The sequence below is a fragment of the Postia placenta genome (genome assembly GCF_002117355.1).
Source record: "Postia placenta MAD-698-R-SB12 unplaced genomic scaffold POSPLAscaffold_10, whole genome shotgun sequence".
Taxonomy (NCBI): Eukaryota; Fungi; Basidiomycota; class Agaricomycetes; order Polyporales; family Adustoporiaceae; genus Rhodonia; species Rhodonia placenta.
Genome location: NW_020169841.1, coordinates 145875 through 168810, shown reverse-complemented (window position 1 = coordinate 168810; position 22936 = coordinate 145875). Strand labels below are relative to the sequence as shown.

The 22936-nt window shown below is 53.2% G+C and overlaps 9 protein-coding genes across 9 annotated transcripts; 3 read left to right on the top strand and 6 right to left on the bottom strand.

The window, feature by feature from the left end:
- Positions 1-509: 509 nt before the first annotated feature.
- POSPLADRAFT_1147972 (hypothetical protein) lies at positions 510-1196 on the top strand (the record flags this gene model as incomplete). Its single annotated transcript, XM_024486120.1, has 6 exons — positions 510-594; positions 652-680; positions 735-771; positions 819-925; positions 984-1063; positions 1121-1196. 6 exons carry the CDS (start codon positions 510-512, stop codon positions 1194-1196), a joined length of 414 nt encoding a protein of 137 aa, XP_024336952.1.
- Positions 1197-1540: 344 nt separating this feature from the next.
- POSPLADRAFT_1182584 (hypothetical protein) lies at positions 1541-2191 on the top strand (the record flags this gene model as incomplete). The annotated part of the gene is made up of 3 exons (XM_024488932.1): positions 1541-1691; positions 1755-1915; positions 1968-2191. 3 exons carry the CDS (start codon positions 1541-1543, stop codon positions 2175-2177), a joined length of 522 nt encoding a protein of 173 aa, XP_024336951.1. The 3' UTR covers positions 2178-2191.
- A 345-nt stretch (positions 2192-2536) lies between these two features.
- POSPLADRAFT_1074947 (hypothetical protein) lies at positions 2537-4623 on the bottom strand. Its single transcript, XM_024482767.1, has 8 exons — positions 4523-4623; positions 4324-4466; positions 4222-4265; positions 3984-4169; positions 3718-3927; positions 3546-3663; positions 2793-3485; positions 2537-2739 (listed from the first exon to the last, which is right to left on the bottom strand). Exons 1-8 carry the CDS (start codon positions 4588-4590, stop codon positions 2648-2650), a joined length of 1554 nt encoding a protein of 517 aa, XP_024336950.1. The 5' UTR covers positions 4591-4623; the 3' UTR covers positions 2537-2647.
- A 389-nt stretch (positions 4624-5012) lies between these two features.
- Positions 5013-8714, bottom strand: POSPLADRAFT_1066562 (hypothetical protein; the record flags this gene model as incomplete). Its single annotated transcript, XM_024482087.1, has 8 exons — positions 5013-5674; positions 5757-6380; positions 6433-6767; positions 6829-7059; positions 7114-7667; positions 7721-7967; positions 8020-8645; positions 8679-8714. The coding sequence occupies 8 exons, from the start codon at positions 8712-8714 to the stop codon at positions 5142-5144; spliced, it is 3186 nt and encodes a 1061-aa protein (XP_024336949.1). The 3' UTR covers positions 5013-5141.
- Positions 8715-9182: 468 nt separating this feature from the next.
- POSPLADRAFT_1047624 (hypothetical protein) lies at positions 9183-10000 on the bottom strand (the record flags this gene model as incomplete). The annotated part of the gene is made up of 5 exons (XM_024479330.1): positions 9183-9257; positions 9312-9462; positions 9518-9607; positions 9657-9874; positions 9917-10000. 5 exons carry the CDS (start codon positions 9998-10000, stop codon positions 9183-9185), a joined length of 618 nt encoding a protein of 205 aa, XP_024336948.1.
- A 2302-nt stretch (positions 10001-12302) lies between these two features.
- POSPLADRAFT_1121180 (hypothetical protein) lies at positions 12303-14138 on the bottom strand (the record flags this gene model as incomplete). The annotated part of the gene is made up of 10 exons (XM_024483515.1): positions 12303-12560; positions 12613-12713; positions 12766-12790; positions 12848-13073; positions 13127-13164; positions 13220-13360; positions 13411-13484; positions 13533-13676; positions 13730-13754; positions 13806-14138. Coding segments are annotated over 10 exons (1365 nt in total), but the record flags the coding sequence as incomplete, so codon positions are not given.
- A 3112-nt stretch (positions 14139-17250) lies between these two features.
- On the bottom strand, positions 17251-18332 carry POSPLADRAFT_1047623 (hypothetical protein; the record flags this gene model as incomplete). The annotated part of the gene is made up of 6 exons (XM_024479329.1): positions 17251-17334; positions 17375-17426; positions 17475-17667; positions 17721-18018; positions 18076-18185; positions 18263-18332. 6 exons carry the CDS (start codon positions 18330-18332, stop codon positions 17251-17253), a joined length of 807 nt encoding a protein of 268 aa, XP_024336946.1.
- A 667-nt stretch (positions 18333-18999) lies between these two features.
- POSPLADRAFT_1047622 (hypothetical protein) lies at positions 19000-22065 on the top strand (the record flags this gene model as incomplete). Its single annotated transcript, XM_024479328.1, has 7 exons — positions 19000-19407; positions 19484-19632; positions 19690-20765; positions 20863-20977; positions 21338-21360; positions 21414-21679; positions 21808-22065. 7 exons carry the CDS (start codon positions 19000-19002, stop codon positions 22063-22065), a joined length of 2295 nt encoding a protein of 764 aa, XP_024336945.1.
- A 104-nt stretch (positions 22066-22169) lies between these two features.
- Positions 22170-22869, bottom strand: POSPLADRAFT_1148590 (hypothetical protein; the record flags this gene model as incomplete). The annotated part of the gene is made up of 4 exons (XM_024486200.1): positions 22170-22259; positions 22317-22467; positions 22519-22608; positions 22661-22869. 4 exons carry the CDS (start codon positions 22867-22869, stop codon positions 22170-22172), a joined length of 540 nt encoding a protein of 179 aa, XP_024336944.1.
- Between the last annotated feature and the right edge of the window lie 67 nt (positions 22870-22936).

Here is a 22936-nt window from a genome sequence, read left to right as displayed (position 1 = left end):
GGTCGGCAATTGAGACCATCTCCCAGACCAACTTACGTGTGATACCGCAACCCGCTGCTCACCTCAGCACCTCAGCACATTTGCATCACCGCGGAGCAATCTAGGCGGTATGGTGTCATGATTTGATACACACTAGTGGTGGCTGCGCACGGTGGCCAGTGGGTCAATGAGACGATGTACTTCCAATTTATTCGGAAAGCGGACAACCTCCGTCGCCACTGAAGCCTCCGCTCGCACAACAGTGGCAGCTCTTCATTATTGTATATATTTAAAGCCATTCCTGAGCACGGACCGCATCTAGCACCGTAGGCGTAATGATCCTTACCTCGAATGCGCAGAGAAGTGCTGTACGGTACCCGCATGTCATTCGATTTTACCACGTGTGAAAACATCAGCGGCCTCAGCCGATCGCATAAAACAGCCTATGATCGTCCGACAATTACTCGTCTTCCCCGGCCAGCCAGCTCACCTGCCCCGCTCTCTATTCTCCCCTTCCTTCTGTTATAACCATGGCTGAATCCAGGGTCATCACCTACGAGGAGCTCAAGGCGAACAACACAAAGGCGAGCCTGTATGTCCTTATCCACCAGAAGGGTACGTGCACTCGACTACGACCTGCTATAATGTAACATGCTCTTAACATTGCAATAGTGTACAATGTCGCAAAATTCATTGACGAGGTGTGTATATGTCTATGATAACAGCACGCTTGCATTCTTACATTTGGTGTCCAGCACCCTGGAGGAGATGAGGTGATTCTCGCAGAAACCGGTGAGTTGTGCTGTGTGTATCTCCGCGATTGCGAGAGGCTAAGCTAGATGTTGCAGGCAAGGATGCAACGGAGCCATTTGAGGACGTTGGCCACTCGGATGAGGCGCGTGCGATCCTCAAGGACCTCTACGTTGGCGAGTTCGAAAAGAATAGCGTACGTTCGTCCGGTTTGTATCCGATATCCTCTTTGACCAGGTATCACTGTTTTATAGACTCTCAAGACAAAGGGGGGATACGACAGCAGCGCATCTTCCAGCCAGGCCGTCAACACTGCAGTGCAACAAGGGTCAAAGTATGTCCCTCTGCGTGACGCATCATCGCGCGGCTTGACTGACGTTGCTCTTCTCAGTCTGATGTACTTTGTTCCTCTCGGGATGCTCGGTGCCTACTTTGCGTGGCGGTACTACTCCAGCGGCACTGTCTAGAGGATCGTTTACCATTTCATCTCCTGTTGTGCTGCTATATCATTTATTGAATTCTGGATGTCTGGACTGCATCCGGCGTGCGTAGTTTGCTTATCTCGACCAAGTCGAGACTCGGTCAAGCCGCTATCGGGTCTGTGACGGAGCGAGATGCTTGACTACATGTGGATTGTGCATGAAATGCGGTTGTCTCGGGCTCTCAGACAGAGAAGTAAGAAGGCCAGTTCGTGCGAACATAGAGAACATCGGCAATAATAAACGGATCACCTGAGTCTTCTGTACGGAATCACTTCAGCGTCAGCGACGGCCGCAGTAACAAACGCGTACGCGTCACGTCTCCAACCACCATGCCGCCGCCTGCGCTCCGCCTTAACGCAGTCGCCTTCGTGTCCCCGCACAACCACCCCATCCTCATCCGCACCTTCGCCCAGCCCCGCGCCGACGAGCTCAAGTACCACTACATCGCCCACACCTCCCTTGATGTCGTCGAGGAACGCAGTGCGCCCCGCCGTCTGCGCCGCCGCCTGTGCGCGCACCCCTGACGCCCCGCTCTCCCCGCAGTCGCCGCCGCCAACGCGGCCAAGTCGACCGAGTGCTACCTGAGCCTCCTCTACACGATGGAGGATGTCGCCGTGTACGGCTACGTCACGCCCCTCCGCGTCAAGATCATCATCGCGCTCGCCCTCACCGACACCGTCGTGCGCGACGCCGACGTCATCACGGTGCGTCTCCGAGCTTGTCTCGTCCCACGTAGCGACGCGATCTGCCCCACAGATCTTCCGTGCGCTGCACACCGCGTACCGCCTGTCTGTCGCGAACCCGTTCCTCAAGGCAAATACCCCGCTGGAGGGCGTAAACGACCACACCGCGATGCTCAACGCAGGCAGTGCCAAGTGGAAGGGCTTCCGGCGGCGCGTAGACGAAGTAGGCAGGGCCCTTGCGGGCGTCACCACCTCGTCGAGTTCCTCGACCCAATTCCACTGATGATTTCCTCCGGACCATGTTCAGAGCGGACAGTGTGACGATGAGTGCATGCTGTATTCTGTTAGTTGAGAATATGGTTCCTGTCCCCGTTTCAGATGCCAGGCCCCGCCTATTCCCATCATCTGGATCGTGGACGCATCGCCGTCCGTCTCGAGGGACTGGGCCAGAGCACATGAACCCAGATCGAAGAAAATGCCTTCTTATTGACTCAGCTTGTTTGAGCTTACCTTGGCTGGGACAGATACGAGGCAGACATCGCCGCCTTCAGACAAAATATCATCCTAAGGACCGTATACACCCTGTCCATCGAGTATTAATGAGATACAATGTCGGAAAAGGAGTCTTCTGGTGCGTGAATTGGGAGCAAGCATTTATTATTGGCACAGAGAAATCCTGGGCTGTTGCGTACATAAGCGGACTAGGCTGTGAGGCAATGGCGAGATCTACTCTAAATTACAACATTCCACCCATCAATAACCCCAGTACTTCTTCTCTATATACCGTAGCGGCGGGAAGACAACCGCGGTGAATGCGAAACTGAGCTCGAAGCCAATATCACCGCCTACATAATGGTCAGCACACGCACACGCAGTCGAATAAGGCAAACACACGTACCATAAATGGGGTCGCCAATATGTCGCGCAATCTGGCCAACATACCACACCTGCGCCATACCGAGAACCGCGCCGGCAACACCGCATCCGAGCGCAATGAACGACGCGACGCCAAGCGGCAGCTTGCGCCAGTTATTGTACTCATCAGGCTCATAGTTCGCCCAGCGGCCACGGCGGAAGATGAGGTGCTCCTCGATGAGGATCGTGCTGAAGATCGCGAGCCAGTAGCTCAGGATCGTGAGCAGCGTGTCGAGCCACTCCTCAAAGTGGCTCGCGCCGACGATCGCGAGCACGATGTACACGACGCTGCCGACGACGACGATGAACACGCGCGGGATCGCCTGCGCGTACGGGTGGATGTTCTGGAACGTCAGCGCGAGCGAGTAGATGTTCGGGATGTTGTTCGCGATGATGCTCAGCGAGAGGATCACGAGCAGGAAGCGCCCGAACCCGCCCATGGGCCCCGACAGCCCCGCGCCGAGCAGCCCGCCGACCGAGTTGGCGGCGTACGCGTCCGCCCACGTCGTCTTGGCCGTGAGCGTCGTCATCGCGGCCGCGCCGAGGCACTCGACGAGGATGAGCGGGATGTTGAGCCCGATGTACGTCCACACGAAGACCTTGACGGAGGAGATGTTCTCTGGCATGCGCACGGTGTAGTCAGCTGCGAGGGACGTCCACCCGAGGGCGAAGCCAGCTAGGAAAGGTGGAGGCAATGAGTGTCAGAAACCACAGAGAAGGAAGCAGGCCCACACACCGATGGCAGCACCGAAGGAGAGCACGTTGCCAGCTTCGACGGGGCCGGTTCCTCCCCATGGGCCGCTGTCGCAGAAGCGTGCTATTTGCCCGAGGTAAATGATGAAGATGACTGCCACCTGCGATTTGGATATGTTCGGGGAGGTTTATCTGGTGCAGAGAGTAACACCTACGGGTATCCATGAATACTTCTCGTATAGGTGGACGACGCGGTAGCCCATGAACGAGACGGCGATAGTGCCGATGGCAATGACGATGATTGCCGCGGCGGTAGGTATTTGATGTGAGTCGCTGACTGCTCGGAGCGCCTGTGCACCGACGATAGAATTTACCACAGACCACCCAACACAGGCTATGCAGTTGAGCACGATGGGGATAAGAGACTAGGAAAGCCCAGCGTGTCAGGTTTTGTGCGACTAGACGGAACCACTGGACTCACGGTGAGGTAGCCGAAGGAAAAGCGAGACAAAGTTAATTGCCGCAAACCAAGCTTGGGGCCCCAGGTAGAGAAGTAGGCGACGGGGAGTGTACATAGCAGGTTGAAGAAAATGATGGTTAGGACTGCATCTCGGAGACCCAAGTAGAACAAGGAATTTCCGAGCGTCCCCAGTGAGAACGTCGACGTCTGCGCCGGTCGTAAGCGTGATGCTGTCGAGCACAGTAGATGCGATGCTCACGGTCATATTTGCGGCCAACCACATCCAGAAGGGCGCCAGAACGGCTGCAGAGGCATTTCGTTCAATGACAACTCGGACAGTCATTTTTCGGAATGAACGTACACGTCTGGTTGCGCTGATCTGAGGGAATGCGCTCGATTCCCTGCGCCTCGACACCATACTTGTCGAGCTTCTCGACGATGGCCCACAGTGCGCGGAAGCGAGTGCGGGGGACATTGTCGTAGCTCGGTGGAACAGGCTGCACACTGGCCGAAACTTGTCAGGGAGAAACGGGCTCGCCCGTGTGGAAAACGGTGCGCACAAGTGCTCGACGTCCTTGATGTTGTCGGAGTTGACCGAACGCTTCTCTTCTGCGGAGGAGGCAGACATGGGGGACGGAGACCCGTGGGGGGTGGCTATGGCTGGGAAGCCGTGAAAGCAGCAGAAGGAAAATCGCTGCGGGGATGCGACCTTATCATAGGAGCGGCCCTCGTGCGTATCTGCCCCGGCGCATCTCCCAACGTCAAAATCTGCGCCACCCTCGATCCCATCCGCCCGATTGGTCCCCCCGCCCGCTTGGCCTGCTTTTCCCCACTCCCCATTGGCTCCCGACCGCCTGCCACGTGCATCGCCGGTGGATAAACGCCCAGGCACCTGGCTCTCGAAGCCAATCGACCGATCGCCCCTGACTGTGATCGCTGACGAGAACTCATCTCGCCCTCGGCTTCGCCGACGCCGCCGCCGGAGCTTGCACAGGGCGGTAGCACATCGTCGGATGCGTTCAAGCAGTCACACGAGCAGCTACCAACATCTGTCGTGCAAGGCATTGCGCAGCATGTCTCGTCTCCAACATGCGCGTCATGCGGGTAGATAGCCACAACTACTTATCTCGCTATCTCGCTAAGCTGGCCAAGGCACGCCCGTCAACGTCTGCATGCAATTCATATCCCCATCATTGCTTCTGCTAATTGGTCCAGTCCCTCCAACGTCTCGCGTGCCATCACCCTCACCACCGCGTCCTCGTCCGTCGCAGCAACGTAGCCAAGCGTCGTCTTGGTCCGCCTCACCAGCTGTGGCGGAAACACCATGTCCGTTCCGTCGGACGACTCGTACAGCCGTGCGGTGCATGCCTGTATCAACAGCGAGAGGAAATGCAACGCCGCGCGGCGCAGGGGTGGGAACTTGGAGTTCGTCGACGTCGGCTGGGCATCCATCGTAGCAGGCGTCGGCGGCTCCAGCCATTCTATTTCGTCTTCCTCCTCCACAGAAGCCTTCTTGGCCGCAGGCGCTGCCGGCACCGTCTCCACCTGCAGCAGATCGACCATAGCTTCCGACAGGTCCGCCGCATACGGCAAAATGGCCAGCTCGTTCGTCTTCACGCACTGCGCCAGCAGCGCCACGGCCGAGGTCCGCAGCGTCGTTGGATAATGCGCCGCCCGCATGACACCAAACAGCCGCGGAACTAGCATGCTTGCTAGCGACAGGCACATATGAACCCACGTCAGAACAGACAGCTCGAGACACCCATATCATATAAGCAAGCACAAGGCACGCACCATACGCCGGCAGCGCGTCCCCACAGCGCCGTATCACCTGCCCGAGCGCCTCGCCGACCCGCGTCCTGACGTCCACGTCCTGCTGCGTCAAGCCCGTCCCGCCGAGGCCGTCCAAGCCTTCCGCGTACACATTCACCAGGCCCTTCAGCACGTCGCGTCCGAAGCCGTTCACCATCGCCGCGAGCCCCTGCACCGCGTTTAGAAACATGTATGAATCGTCGTCCTGCACGGACTGCAGGAAGATCGAGAGGATGCCCGGCACCAGCGCGCGGTCGATCGCAGGCTCCTCGAGCGTGGAGCTCCGCGACTCGGGATTTGCCTTGCGCATGGAGACGAGCTGCCGGAGGAGCAGCAGGCCGTGGGCGCGCACGGGGAGCAGCGGGTCCTGCAAGAGCTTGAGCGCCTTCTGGTACGTCTCTTGCGGGCTCTCCTCGTCATCCTTGTTGCGCTTCTGCTTGCCCTTGGAGGTCGGGATGGAGGCAGATGCTAGACGTGCGGTCATGACCATCCTGGCTTCCCGCGCAAGAGGCCGTACCGTGTCCGACGACTCCTTTGCTAGGGGCTCGAGAAGCGAGAATATCTCGTTGAGTATCGGAGCTGTGCGTGCAGACAGATCCGGGTGTGCTTGGGTTGCTGTCAGCAGCGCATACTCATCGAGTGTATGTGCTGTGCTCACCTTCCAAGATAGACAAGAAGAGGTTCACTGCAGTCGCGACCATCTCGTCGTCTGTCGTACCACCTGGGATAGAATCAGGCGCCTCATCATCACTGTCACCCTCCTCGAACTCCTCCTCTTCCTTTTGTACGATGCGCAGGTCTTCCATCCGTAGGCCGGATACTGGGTTTGAATCGCGTCGTTGATGCTGCGAAGGCGCAGCCGGCCTCGCAGACTCGAGCGCATGCTTGATGAACGAGAGGATGTGGTCAGGCTTGCTGAGGATGTTGGACGCAGAGTCCTCCGCAGCGAGCTGGTTCTGCATCTGCAGAATCAGCTGTAGATACAGGAGTGTCCTGGCACATAGCACAGTTTGTCATCAGCTATCCCATCTTTCAGGACTGCAGGCCTACGAACCGGAGCGGATCCGCGTCGGCCTCCGCCTTGACCTCCTTGTACGCCTCGAGCAGTCTAACGAACAGTTCAGACGAGATGTCCGACCGCTCAATCGACTTCAGGAAGCGCACGAAGCGCATGGGATCGGGACGTAAGTCGAGTAGGTTCGAATCGACATCGAGCTCGCCTTCCTCCTCTGCACGCTTGAGGTCTTCCGGGGTGAATAGAGACAGTGTTGGCTGTTTCTCGGACCTTTATAGAACAAGGTAAAACACTGCTGTGAGGGTATAGACGTGGGAGGCCAACTTTTTTAGTCTCGTGAGGTGGCCGGCGACGTCGACTTTCCAGTCACCACCTTCGCCCTGGACGACAAGCCAGAGCGCAGCGATACCTTCAGCAGCACCGACCACCCGGCCCCACGTGGAAAGCAACCCTCTTACTGATTCTCTCAAGGCGGGGTCCGATGTTTTGTTGGCCTCGAGATGCGACAGGATCGCATAGAGGGGTGGCACAATCGGCGTCAAGAGATTCGTGATGAACGTTGGAGACGGATCTGCATTGGTGAGGAGCGTTTGTATAGAAGACAAAGCGGAAGATGGGACGGGGTGTTCAGTAGCGCGGGATGAATCAGATGTATCTGTGTTTATTCCATCTGCAGCGTCTTCTCGGGGAAGAACTATGAACGGCCGGTGGAGGCTGGACAGTAAGATTTTAGAGACCAGACCGCCCTCATCCCTCTGCTCGTCTGCAAGCATCCTGGACAAGGAGAAGGCCACTGCGCGACGGTGGACAGGTGGTATTCTGTTGGCGTCAGCCGACAATAGAACGAGCAGCTTGGGAATGATCGTGGCGTAGTAGTCCTGTTCACCAAATGGTTTAGCATCCCGGATGGGCACAAAATGGATACACCGACCTCTGGCTTCATGCTCGCAGGCACCGTCGTGAGTAGACGGCCAACATGTTCAAGCTTCTCTAGCGGAGCATCCTCTCCGGACATGTCTTCCTCCCCAAACACAGCGGAGAGCAAGCCCGGAATGCCCTCTGGGCGAAGCAATTGACGACTCAAGAGGAAGCTGCATGACTTGCGCGCGTATGGCAGGCTGATAGATGAATCAGACAGAATGATGCCTAGAGCAGCAATAGTCTGAGAAACAGGCAATCTGATTCAGAGATTAGTTTATAGTATCAAAATGATGATTCTCAACGACCTACATAGCCAGGATCCGCATGACATATGGGCGGAATTCATCCACAGGACGGACAGACTCCGTCGCAAGATTCTTTGGAAGCCATCCCAGGACTAGACACGGTCGTAACAAGTCCGAAAGATGCCTGTTAGCGAGAGCAGAGGCGATGGCGGTCTGAGACGGTGCTGACTGCACGCCGGCAGGAAACAGCAGGCGAAGCAGTCGAGAGACGGCTGTAGTCAGGCTGGTGTAGTCCGCAGGGATGCTGGTGAGGTCGATAATCCTGGGAGCAGCATGGACACGGGTGTGTGGGTCTGCTTTGGCGGGTATTGCATTGGCGACACCAGAGAGGAATGGCTCGACGGCCCACTTGAAGACGATCGACAGAAGGGTGCGGATCTGCGCCAAATCTCGTGTTCCGACCACGCCTGCTGATGGGTTTATAGGGCTGGCCGGTGCGGAAGATGGTCCCGCGACAACCTCCGACTCCCAGGCAGTCTGCAGACGCTCCAGAATATTCAAACACTCGTTGCCGGTCTGCAGCTGCAGCTCTTCCGTCGAGCCATCCACATGAAGTTCTTCGGGGCCAAAGTAGGAGTGATAGCGAGTCAATCTGCGATGCAGAACCTCTCGAATATCTGTTACTGCACCCTCAGAAGCAGATGAGCCAGTGAGCAGGAGTGCGCCGCTGAAAAGCTTTTCCGCACTGATATCTTCCATGAGAGACGAAGTGAAGAAATGGCAGAGCTCAGAATGGACTGTGGCTTGGCCTTACTAACGCAACTCAACGTCGCATCGAGTTGAGTAGATGAGATAGTAGATGAGATAGTTATGTCTCATGAACTGCATTTTCAATGGCATCGCACTCCAGGATTCATGGCGTGAGAACTAGTTGACCCCATGCTGAGAGGAGAGAACGCGTGGATGTTGTGTACCAAGAGCGAATATTGCGTGTCTGCATCAGACAGAGGAATTTGCTGAACGCCTTATGCGTCTCGGCTATCATTTACGCACGAGCCCTTATTCCGGATCAAGCAAGTGGCATGAACCGCATACAAGATCGTATCGTCAATATAGTGCAGTACTTATACAAAACTCTGAAATCATGGCGCACAATGGCATGGCTCCGCACTGCCCTGCTGGGCTCAACCAATCAAGAATACACTGTAGTCATCGTCGAAAAGCTGTCTATCCACGGAACAACGAACCCCTTGGCTTCCTCAACGACTCGGCTATTCCCAGAAATGTCTCAGCGAGACGGACCTGGGTGGCAATTCAACGTGCATCCGCAAGGAAAATCTCGTACAAGCTACTCACGCTATCGAGAGCTTCTGCGAATGTTGACGTAGGAACCGGATGTTGGGCATTCGGCGGCGCTCGATTCTGGACGTCAACAGCAATATGAGCCATTCGCTGCAAGACCGCGCTACGGGGCCCAAAGGACACAGAGTGGAAAGAAAGCGGTTTTCTGTGTTTGTCGCATAAGTTGTGGCGTTGACGGGACAGGGTAGCGGTATGCTTACCCAAGCGCTATAGACCTAAGACACAAGTTCTGCATCACTTCGTCTGATATGCTACTTTCACCATCAGACAGGAATATCACAACGGGAGTCCTATTCGGTCGACGTCAGCATATAATCATCTCCAACTGTAACACCGTACCTCTCGTTGCTCCAATGCTGTTCCATTTGAGCTTGAGCACGTTGAATAGCGCTAGTAAAATTAGTACCCCCATCTGCCGAATGCCGGAGAACTGCAGCCAGCAGCTGATCAGGGCTACTTGCAAAGTCGTGTACCAAGCATTCTGACACCGCCTCATTGAACAGAAGCACAGTGTACGCGTCCCTTCTAATAGCACCCGCTTGACCAGCATTCACAGCCTGGCTCCGAGCGGCCCAAAACGCGTGTAGGGAGGAGTAGACGGCACCGAGGCGATTGTTGTGTCTGCGGGAGATGGTAGCAGTAGTGGGCGTGTTACCAAGCGGGCGGCGATCGCTGAGGTCCATTGATCCAGATCTAAACGACACGAGTTATACAACCATGGGCATCATCTAGACTCACGGACACTCATACCTGTCAATTGCGAATATTCTGCAAGCCAGACGATTAGATCCATATCTAATACTTGGATAGAGGGAGACCTACACGTGGAATGCTTGGTGCATGACAGCAGGGTTCGGGCAGTGGAATGCGTGTCCATCGTTAGAAATATATCCAAGACCATTGCGAGGGACAGGCTGGTCCAGAGTGTGCCGGGCGTGCAAGACAGGTAGCGTACAATATGAGGGCTGAGCGCCTGCGTTCACGTTCCTGTCGTGCTCGGGACCTGTGCCTCTGTAAATATCGAGTATTCGCACTACTCCAGAACACTACCTGGGCACATAGCATCGCTTTCGAATTCCAAATGAGATGAAAATCATTAACGGTGTGCTCTAGGAGCACTCACCAGAGAGCGAAGTTCGCCTTCTCCTCTTGCGAATACGGATCTAATCGACGGTCAAATTGAACCCTGCTTGGACAGGTAACTGAACACTACCTTTGAAGCCTGAAGAGAAAATGAGCATAGCGTCGTGAATGTCTGCCTGTCTCCATATACTTTACCTGTTCTCCTCCAGTAGAGGTCGTGACTGATCCAATCCTTCGTACGATCAGGGTTGGGATGCATTCGCTTGGTGATATGCTCGTGGTCCGGCCCTCCACAAACGTCGTTCGCATCTGTTCTGCAATAATCAACGTGAACGTGCCTTCCCATCGTTCCACAATACAGCGAGCAGAGCATGGGTGCCCCTTCATCGTTGGTGCCAAACTTCCGGCCATCCAGTTCTACTACTGTGCCATCAGGCCCATCGATCGTCCACTGTGTTCTCGACATGGAGCCATGGCTGGTTTCGTGTTCCTGTTGAGGATGGCCTGCATGATAGATGAGGACAAGCTGATGAGGACAAACTGATAGGTTCGTCACCTAAGCGTAAAGTGCAGAAGTATCCACAGTTTTCACATCTTGATCGCCATAGGTCAAGTTACGTACGGTCCGTCCAAGAGAGTAACTACAGTACCTTGCTTCGCAGAAATGAAAGGGGTCGGGATCTAGACTATGGCGATGAGGACCGATTTCGAGATGATCAATGCGACCAGGGCCTATGGGGATGACGCATCGCAGACGTTTGGATACTAGGCTGAATTCAATATTGGAATTTATGCCTCTCTCGTTGAAAACGGACCTTGCGTATACTAGACCGATGGGGCTAGTGAGAATGTGTGGCCGTCTGATGTACAAAAAGCTCAAACCTTGGTGTACTGGAATGTTTCATGTCTTCCAGTGAAAGTCGCCTCAATAGATTGAGGGGCTGTTTCAATTTGACAAATTCCATGTGCCGAACATAATGCCTCGCACGAGTGTTCTTGTCTGTCAGCAGGATACATGAGTACTTCGATATGCTTATTGCCCTTCAAAAGATACAGACCCGCAGAGATGCACAGCTCCAGGCATCAGCGCGTGCAGGTGGTTTGTACTTGCACACAACCTTTTGCAGAGCTGGCATTGTATCGGGCACTGCCGCGTATCGCATACATGGTCATCGTGGTTCTCGTGACTAGTACTTACGATGAGTATAGTCATATATAGACTAACAATCTGCGATACCTTGGGATTCGACAAGGTTCCGGGCAAGAGAACGTCTGCCCGTTCGGCATCTCAATGCCGTGCAAACTACAAGCCTATCCCGTCGATCAGCTAAACCTCACGTGCTGATCAGAAGATCATGTATTACCGCTCCACATTCATGCACAATGGCGGCACACATGTGCCCCTCGTCTTGGTGGTCGATAACCTACATAGCGTAAAGATAAAAATGTACGAACGCAAGAGGAGGCACTGCACATCACCTTCGTACACTCCTTGAGGCATCCGCGTTTTCCGTCGAGTACACACGGCTTCCCACAGAGATGTGCGGTAATATCACATCTGAAAGACCATTAGGTAGAGGATAACTTTGACCTATGATACATACACATGCTTTCCAGGGTGACCAGCCCTGAGAATTCAGTCAGTCGTGAAACACATTCCTGAGTTCTTGGCTGTACGCACGGTAGGCCACACGGTTCATCCCCATGATCCTCGAATTGACAACTGTGAGGGCATTTGTGCGATGTTTGACAATCATGCCGACCGTCGTGATGTCGTCTGTGGATACACGACAATTGGCAATCCGCACACTGCAGGGCGCAGATTTGCACGTTGGACTTCAGATCAATGATCATGTTCCTAGCTGCACGGTGAAGAGTTTGGATGTCGGCATGTTCGGCAGGATAGCGCGCTGTATTCATCGACAACCACTCCTCAACCGCTTCGATTCGCAACTGAACGACGTGGTCCACGAATTTCGTCAGCTCTCCAATCCATGGCTCTTCCTGTACCGTAGTACGCTCCGAAAACTGATCCCAGGATCGAACAACGGTAGCAAGGGCATTATCTCGTCCAGGTGCACCCTCTTCATGTGAGAGTTCTGATAAAAAGAAGCGAGCGGATGTGTCGGGCTTCGCTACGACAATGTTGGTGTCGAAATCCTAGCAAGCGAGCATCAGGGAAATATTCATCCAAGTGGAGCGCAGTTGTCACCTTCAGTGGTTCACGTTCAGGGACAATCTCTGTTGCGCCCAATGCAAGGGCTCTCGGAAGCAAGGCAAGTAGGAGTTGTGCGCGGTGTGCAGCCATGGTCTCTACAAGACAATGACAATTAATCATGAACGAAAGCGAACATCCTTTACGTACGAGATAAAGCTCCCCAATCATTCGCCTATGGCAAATGTGAGCTTCGACACAGCTCCCTCTCAGATAAGCTTTGAATGCACACCTTCAATTTAGCCATTAGAGTTTTCAGAGTTTGTAGGAAGACGCTTCCGCCAGAATGCGTTAATTCTTGCTTGTCGAGTTGGCGTTTCATGCTATTAAACAAGGTGTAGAATTGACGGGATTCGATTACCGGCCATGGGACAATGGCTAACTTCCCGCCGTGCAATTGACTGATGAAATTTGACCCTTGCTCTTGCTGCACGATCTGCTGGAATTTAAGCTTGAATCTTTAAAGCGGCTGCTCAGCGAGGCAATGATTTCCTGGTTCCAGCATACGTACTCTTTCACGATCTCGTTCGTGTCTGATTCAACCACGTCCTGACATTTGCGGAATTAATTAAACAAAAAGCAGAGGCAAGCACCCGTGTGAGACACATGCCTTGATGATGATCACGAGGGTTGAACGAAACAACGTAGGGTTCGCAGTGGGGTCAAGAACAGACGATGACGATTGGAAAGACTTGAAAAGACCAGTAATGTCTCTTGATAGTGCGAAGTTATTACGAAACAGGACCTGTGTCTTCCTCAGTACGAATCAATATAGACGCGGAAACCAAAACCGACCAAGTTAGAAATGGCGGTATTAAATAGCACAAGAAGTGTATCTTCCTGCGCTGATCGCTCGATACTGTGCACACCTACGTCCGAATTGTCAGTATTAGAAGATGGGGCTTACATATACGCACCCTCGAAATCGAGTGCAACTATGATCGAGTCATCCAGCGGAGCAACTGACATCCAGACACCTTCCGTTGTGCGCATTGCAGATCCAGCAAAGGACGTGTCCACAAGATGATTTAAAGCAAAACTCTTGCCGACCGATTGCTCGCCTGCAAATTGACTCAGTTCAAATCTGTTTCGTCGATATTTAGACATTCCTTACCCATCGAGGACACGACTTTCACCGGCTAGGGACGACATAAGATTAAAAGGTGGAGATGGCGGGCGATATGCATTACCTTGTGAGCCATGTATGACTGGAACAGACTCTCATACCAACCAAAAGATAAGCTGTTGATGATCCTTGGGACATCTGCACCGAGAAGCGAGCGTTCAAGATTGTTGGAGAATACGCCATCCTTGATAGGGATGAATCTGTTCTCTCTTGCTACAGCGATCTGAATGGGGATTAGGCACAAGATATCGGCAAGCCATTCGCCAGCACAAAAGCGTGACACGTTGCTGCCTGGATCCAGATGAGAGACAAAGGTTTCGTATTGGAAAGCAGCCACGCTGATGGCGCTGAGCTCGGTACCAGTGGGTTTGCGGGTCGACCTCTCGAAAGAAGAGATGGAGTCGGCGAAGTAAGGTGCATATGCGTCGTGATCATGGGGCGTGATGAATGTGATCGAACGTGGGCGGCGACGAGCGGACAAGGTGATCGTCTGTCGTCTAACAGCAGGGACGACTGGGAATCGCTTCCAAACGTCAGCATGACAGTCGACGAAGCAGTTGCGAGCGACCGTGTTGTCCTTCTTTACCCGCGAGCCCCCGCCGCTCTCTTCAAAGGCGAATTCAGTTGCCTTGCGCGTGATGTCCAGGGCCAGCGAGATGCAACACCCCCGATCCATGTCCAAGCCCACTAGATGAACATGTCCCCTTTTGCCTATGGAGGTGACCACTACACCCACGGCCTCCAGCCCCACCAAGTCGACGTCAAGGCCAGCCGAACTTCCAAATGTAGACCAGTGATACGCTCGGATCACGGGAGCATCGGCGAAAGTGTGCATGGTGAGAAGGCATGAGCCGTCAGGCGTACTGAAAATAGCTTCTGGATTGCAGTCTAATTGCTGTGACGCCGGCCTTGTGGAACATCAGTATTGCATCACATAACATGCGGCGGAAAATACCTGAATTGCTGGGTAACGAACGAAAACACTCGAACACGGGCGTTGTTATCCACAAGAACGAGCTCTTCGCTCCCGCAAACGAAAGCTGTGTGCGTAATGGTGGGAATTTCATCGTACCACCCCGTCAAATTAACAGAACTCCCCAAGCCTTGGAGTGTACTGTAGTTTTCGTCGAAGACAAACATGTTCAATTGTAGCCGACGTTCCACCTAGACAAGCTCGCATAATCAGAGATTATCGTGAATGATCAGCTCTGTACTTACGTGGGATGTACCCAGGACGGCCAACATACGCTTCGCTTCATCATATGCGAAGAGACAATTCTCTCCAATCTTCTCTCGGCTGAGCAGTTTCTTGCGTCCGGTCTCACGGCTTACTACAGTACCGATGAGAAACAAAGAATCCAAGTAGATCTTGATCGCGCCGCGACGATCATCCACAATGAGTAGACATTTATCATTCGCGAGCAGCTGGATGTGCCTACGGGTATTGCATGTCAGTTTACAGCTAGTGTGAAGGACTAAATACCCACGAGATGCGTTGATCAAGAGAAAGCTGGAATGATGATCCCGCATTAGGTGGCATTCGCGGACTGGGGATGAACGCAGGGTTCAACTGCAATTGTTGCCTATCCTCCTCGGTCAGTTGCATTGGGCGTATGGTGTAACGCAGCGCGGCATCAGAAGAGGTCTCCTGATACCCGGTTAAGGACCAGGTATCGCCCACTGTCCATGAGCCTAGCCATGTCAGCTTGATAAGCCATAAAGTTCGTGGATGATTCAACGTACTCTGCTTCTGTTCGACATTGTCAATCATGACGACTGTTCTGTAAAGCAAGATAGGTAACGGCTCAGAACCCCAGTCTATATAGACTTACTTCGAACCTGCCACTAGCGCTAGGGTGCCAGATGTGGCCTTCAGGAAATCAACGCGCGCGGCTTCGGCTTGACGATTGCATTGATTGACCACTTCTTGCTGAATCTGCGTTCTAATATTTTCGTCCTGAACAGTTTGAACGCGGTTGACGAGTGTATGGGTCCGGTTATTGATGCTTCGAGCGAGAATGTCATGGGCCATCTCCTTGGCTTGCTGTGCTGCATCAGTGAGGAGAGGCTCGCATTCGACTATACTATCAAGGTGAGACAAGAAAACCGAGTTGCTCGTGACTTCCGCGGCCCTTCTCATTTCCGCGAGGCGTTCCTTGGGTGAGTCTGATCCAATAACGTAGGACAACAGAGATGCCGCTTTAGAGACGATTCCCCCAGGTTGCGGCTTGCTAGACCCTTCGTAACTCTTCAGCAGTTCTGCTAAGTTCTTCGTGTGTCCTTCTTCAAGTACAGCGCCAACGAGCTCCTCACGCTTCTCGAGAGGTAATCTGTGTTCGCCTTCGCTTTGTAGTATGGAATCAAGGAGGACTAAGCGCTCTTTGAGCACCTTGAAGGCCCTTTGGTTCATATACCACTTTGAAGTCCCCGTGCCCTCAATCTCGGAAGCGATCACAGCATCGATGCGCGGGTGCATCATGGCCAAATCGGTCAGATACTCTGACGATGAATGGCCAATTAGAATACTTAAGGCCAAGCACGTATCTGCTCACCGTCGCTCTTTTGTTCCACGTCGACGTCTGCCTCCTCCTGTTTCCCAGACAGTACGGTTGGATCCAGAGACCTGGCAGAGGGGACATTAGCCCTTCTCCATAGCATAAACAGGGACGGGATGACTGACGGATATGCACGTACGACAGACTGAACACATCGGAGTCGGATGGCACGCTCCAATAGCTTGTTCCCCTGCTGGATTCGCGTGCGTGTCTCAGCTCCTTGTTCTTGACGGGTTTTGTCCGCCCATCGCTCGATTTCTTTCAATCGCGCCCGATACGCTTTTGCTGCTTCTGGAGCTCGCTTCTCCAGCCCATGCTTCAGTAGAATCTCGATGGCGCTCGACGATAAGTCTGCACTGAGTTGAAGAGAGGTCGATTCTCTGTCACGAGACTATGAGGGTGTCGACTCCGCGGAAATAGCTACTTTGGCACGTACATAGCGCCCCTTAGCCGCATGGAATTAAAATGTTCTGTAATGCGACGTCCACTTTTGGCTTCACGTACATACATTACCTCTAGGAGGCCTTATCGTTCCTCTCCAGGAATAACCTGCGGTTGCAAAGCAGCTGGATCCACCGGTATGTCGGGCGGATGATCCCGCCGCAACCAAGGCACTTCAATCTGAAGGATTCGTCAATGAAGCGGAGCTAAACAGCGCCGGGAAGTGGAATCCTTCTTACCGAGAAACCAAGCCGTGCGGCTACGTTTTCCTCCTGCTCATGCGACTTGGTGACCTCGAACGTGAACATACGATCCGTGTCATCATCGTCGGGATTTGTGATCACAACGTCGTGAATCTCCTCCTTCCAAATGATCTTTCGCGCATCGTCGTCGGATATGAGCGCGACCACTTGATCGGCAATCTTTGTGAGATACCTTGTAATAGAAGGTGAGCACGATCATTCCAGTTCAGAAGGACAGCCACCGACCGCATGAAGGTTATTCTGTTGCGCTTTACAGTCGAGATCGCATTGTAATCCCAGGTGGTGTCTTCCGGCCAGTATACCGCATAGAGGACTTCCGGGTCGTCGGGGTTCGCTTTCGGAGCTCGTATTATGTAGAGACCCGACCGGAGGACAGGGCGAGCAGCAGAGATAGACTGCGAGTTCTCGGTGCGGAGAGAGTGAGCACTGCTATATTTCAGTAACATGACGATTCAATGTATACTGGTGACCCACATTGTCTTGTCAATGGAACCCAGCGTTTCTAGAAAACGAACGATTTCGTTCTTGCTGCCGTAGATCCCGGTCGGCTTTACAGAGATAGTGTCGAGTGCATTGAAGTCGACTTTCGTCATGCTCGTGTATGAACCCGGGCGGAGGTCGTTCATCAGCCGGCCTAGGGAGTCTTGGGCGATGATGATCTTGTCGACTGTGCGTACAAAGAATCAGCAGAACAGAATCTCTATGAACGAATGCACCTACCAAGACCACCGCTGCCTTGCTCATTGATAAGATCAAGAACACGATACATTCCGCGGACAGCAGTGACGAGATCAGGCATTTGAGGCTCATGCGTCGCTGAGCTGAAAGTTGTGGCATGGCGACCCTCGGATGGGTCCTCAGACGACATATACGCCTCATGTCCGAGCATATTCGCCGGAAGAGTTTCGTTCGACATGGATCCTCGTATTCCGGCCCTACCTACAGTTGTGCTGGCTCCATCATTGTTGGTGTCAACGTCCATCGCAGCTCCATCGTCGTGCTTATGTCCAACATCAGACTGCAAGACATGTCCCGAAAAATGAAGGGGCGCCGCGTTTGGACGATATATACTCACATTCGAGTTTCTATCTCCTAACTGCTGCCCTAGATCCTGGTTCGATTGATCGGAATCCCTCAGGCGATCATAGTGCAGCGGGGGCGGATCACCAGAGTGACCTCCGATGACTTTCGTAACGAGTAGATGAAAGAAATCACGGTTAGTACATATTTCTCATGTACAGATCTGCCTATGTGAAATATACCATCATTACTTAGGTTGGTGATCTTCGCAGCGTCGCCGAACACAGGTGGTGGGACGAATGCTTCCGACATTTTGGCGGATATTTGGGTTAGAGAAAAGAGTAGCAAGGCTGATGCCACTGGTTGCTCGCTCAAGTTGGGGGAACAGCCTGCGGCCGAAGAACTTTACGACGTCTGGCGCAGGTTAATATACGCAGAGCGGGGCATGCCATGGGTAGCATTATGCTTGATTTAGGCAGGTTCTTTCGAAGGAATACTGCGTGCGTGCACGAGTTGATCATGCGGGCTTGCAGAACAGAAGGAACAAGATCCGTATGAGGGTGCTCGTCGAGAGATACGCTGTCGAAACGGGCTACCGCTGAGCACCTACGGGAGTGTTACATAGACAAGTTGGTCTTAGCGCCGACGCGATGCCTGCAGGAGATTGAGTTCATTTTGCGCGCCCCGCTTTGTTGGCTCCTGGTTACCATATATGCTACTTGTTTGGTCGGATATGAGCAACTTCCTCCGTCTGCGGGTCACACGCTGCCTTGTGGTATCCTCCTCTCAGGTAACACCTAGGGTTCCATATGTCGCCATCGTCTGATAGAACAATGGCCTACGTCTTCAGCACGTCCTTATCGTGCTGCGATCTCGTGGACCTTGTCGACGAACTTTCATTTATTAGTTTGGCTGGGGCCGGAAAAAGCTGAACCTTGCACGTCGAGCTTTATCGGTTTCGAACAGACCTCTGTTCACCATGACAATTACAGTGGTTCGTAAGATCGCGGAGCATGAGGCCAAGATAGTCTCCCGTAGGCAGCACATCGATAGTAGTACTCCCTTCAGACCTTCGGGCTCGCATCTGACAGCCAAGACGCTCGCACCCGTCTTCCTCGACCTCCTACAAGCCTCCTCGCTTGAGTATCCCCGTGGCCTCCTGAGCACTATGATGATGTCGTCTAAGGATGTCGCACCGGCGGACGTCGCGCGAAGAATCACATCAGCATCCTTGTACGAGTATGTCGTCTCGCATCCCGGCCGAAGTCAATACAGCCGCAGTGGCGGAGGAGTCTCCGCTTGTGGTTTGGCAACTCTGAATTGCGCTCGTGTCATTTTCGAGCTGGAACGCACTGGCATCAAGAACGCTGAATTCATCTGCGCGCTCGTGAGGCGCGAATTTATGGAGGTGCACGACAGTCCTTTATGTTCGGATTAAGTAGGATGCTGAAGAATTTGGGTAGGATGTATTACGGCCGTGTCTTTCATGGTCGAGCCCAGTGCACCTCGATGTTGACGAGATACATAAGGTGCCTATCTTCCGCAAGACGCTCAAGATGATAACGTCCGACTTCGCTCAATCCGGGCTAGAGCAGTTCAAGACAGTGCTCGGGTATGTCCCTCTATCTCCTCTTGGCCATTTCTCACTTCTGCTGCCTGTATCGTTCAGACGACTCCAAGATATGACCAGGAAAGGAGGGTCCATTACCTGCGCTATTGTTACTCGACCGCCCGAAATCATTGCCTGCTTCATGATACCGACGGATGGTAATGACTATTTTGTCATCTTCGACTCTCATCCTCGTCCCGATAAACACCCGCACGGCGCCGGATTCATTCTCAATAACTCTTTGTCGGCTACTGCATCGTACATCACTAATCTGCTCAAATACGACGATCGTCTCCTCTCGGACAGCACTCTGCAATGGCAGGCACAGCTACTAGCACACTTCTCCGCTCATATCTTCACATCCTCTCCTACCTCGGGTTCAGCTGCCGAGCTCACCGAGGCAACACTTCAAGCCAGTCTTGAAGTTTTGAGTCTGCGAGCACGGGTTCTGGACATGGAGAGTCAGAACGGATATCTCACCACGGATAATGAGCGCCTCTCTGGCGAAGTGTCGCGTCTCGAGGATGAGGTTGCCGAGCTCAAAGCGCAGGCTCGACGGGCAAGAGCGCCATCTCAGACGCAGCTATTTGTACAGGACAGGAGCTATCGCAACGCCTCTCGCGCCGTCGACGTCATCCGAGACTCTCAGTCTCAGAAGGGGAAGGGCAGGGAGGTATATGTTCCTTACGCCAGTACGAACGAGGTCGACAGCAAGCAATACATACCCCCCAGGCGGCAGATCGAAGGGAATTACGCCTCCAGCTCGCGTCATGCGGGATCAGCTTATCATGATCCGATGTACGACCGTGACTTTGCTCTGGCCGCGGCTCTACAGGCCGAGCAGATGCCCAGTCAAGACGGAGCGTATGCGGCGTCGATGCAGCGTGAGTTCGATGGTGAGGATGCACGACTTAAGGCTCAGATGACGACCCTCAAACACACGGCGCCGGGTATCTTTGAGTGCGGGGTCTGTCTCGAAGAATTCAATGTCGATGTCGTTGCGCGGATAGACATCTGCGGGCACCAGTTCTGCAGAACATGTATTCTAGGGCACACAGCGGCGAAGATCGACGAACGACGATACCCGATCGTTTGTCCTATTTGTATGGCTGACAAAGGGCTCAAAAAGCAAGGAGGTGCGTCCTGGTGGGTCATTCTGGTGGTTCGTTTACCTCCTCATGCATACTATCTTAGTCGTAGACGATGTAATCATACACCAACTCGGGCTTTCAGAGAGGCAGTACGAAGTCTTTGTGGAGATGCAGCTAGCCGCGTTCTCTGTTATACTTCATTGCCGCAAGTACGACATCTCACTGCCGTTAACGTTCGATTATAACGCATTTTGCTTGTAGATGTAAGAACACCGTTTTCGTGGACAAGAGCGAGCACGCTGCAGCGGAGATCCTCGTGTGTCCGTTGCAAGGCTGTACCTATGCATGGTGCAAGTCATGTTCGCAGAAAATTGAATTCGAAGGACCCAAACATTCATGTGATGGCTCTTCGGAGCTGAAGCACCTCATGCAACAGCGCGGCTGGAAGTATTGCCCAGGTATGCTCAAAGCACGCATGACTTCGTTGTTTCTTATCCGGTACGTAGGATGCAAGACCCCTGCAGAGAAGATTGACGGTTGTAACCACATGACGGTATGCTCAACCCTGCACTCTAACGCACTCTAACGAACATACATGTTGACCTGCGCTGTTACAGTGCATGGCTCCAGGCTGCAACACGTACGTACTCAGCTTTTCCTGGACCCCACGGTCTGCTTATGTTCCGTTGGTAGGCATTTCTGCTACGTCTGTGGAGAGGCCATTACCCAATCAGTCTCGCGGTTGGGGATCAAAGCTGCACTCTCTGCACACTATCTGCGGTGTACACTATTCGAGGATGTTGCATGAGAAGGTGGTGCATGATGGATGCGATAGGCCGTTTGTTATGGGACGGATATATGCAAAGGTGATTTCGGATGCACTCAGGTTGTCGCGAGTAACCTTTGAGACCTGGACAACTTCATTTGTAGCGAGCAATGAGACCGCCGACTCGGATTATGTAATTCGAATCTGCGTTCGAGTTTCCATATCTCATCGAGGTCGGTCACGGTACCCTATGTCGGATACGTTACATGCGGGGTGGAAGACTGCTAGTTTAGAGAAACAATACCTGCCCACTTCCAAAAGAGAGAGGCTGATGCGACTCCTTTTGCATCATGGGGCCCAGGTAGCATCCTCTTCGGTATATGCAATGTGCTCATGTTCAGCATGTCCACATATCCCGTCAAGAGCGATTCTACAGTAGTCAATTTGCGCATGTCGTCCCAAGGACCTACAAGCCTCGTCTGTCGTATCTCGCATACGCGTTTCGACAACCGAGGCTTCAAGCTTGTGGGGGATACAACATCATCTGAATGCAATACAGGTCTCGCTGGCCAAATGTGATTCTGGTTTTACGGTCTCGCAAAGACCGCATACAAGTACAAGCCTACGCTGTTATACTCATACAAAGCATCGCTGAGCTAGCTCCGCACGTCGCCGAAATACCACTATGAGAAACCAGTCTTTCCAAGGAACAACGAACCCCTTGGCTTCCTCAACGACTCCGCTATTCCCAGGAATGTCTCGGCCAGACGAACCTGTGTACAGTGAATCAATCCCAAGCAGAAGTTTGGTGGTGGACTAGTGCCTCTCACGTTATCGAGAGCCTCAGAATACGTCGATGGTGAGGCAGGATGTTGACGATCAGGAGGAGCACGCCCTTGAACATCGATGGCAACATTAGCCATTCTTTGCAAAACGGCACTACGAGGCCCAAATGCCACTGTATGGAACGATAGCGGTTTCCTGTGGTCCGCGATGAGAAGGCGGACCTTTCAGGCTACAAATACGACCTACCCTAGCGCAATGGACCTAAGGCAAATATTCTGCATCGTTACGTCCGCAATGCTACTTTCCCCGTCCGACAGGAAGATGACGACAGGAGACCTGGTTTATCGTTATCAGTGTGTAACCCTCAGTATCACAAGATGCAGCAAACCTCTCATTGCTCCAGTGCCGTTCCATCATGGACTGCGCTCTCCGAATGGCCACAGTGAAGTTGGTGTCTCCTCCTGCAGAGTAGGAAAGGACCGAATCCAACAATCGTTCAGGAGTGCTTGCGAAGTCATATTCCAGACATTCGGATACCGCCTCATTAAAGAGCAGCACGGTGTATGCATCCCGTCTAATCGCGTGTGGTTGCCCCATGTTCGCGGCATTGCCCCGGGCGGCCCAAAATGTGTATAATGACGAGTATACAGCACCCAATCTGTTG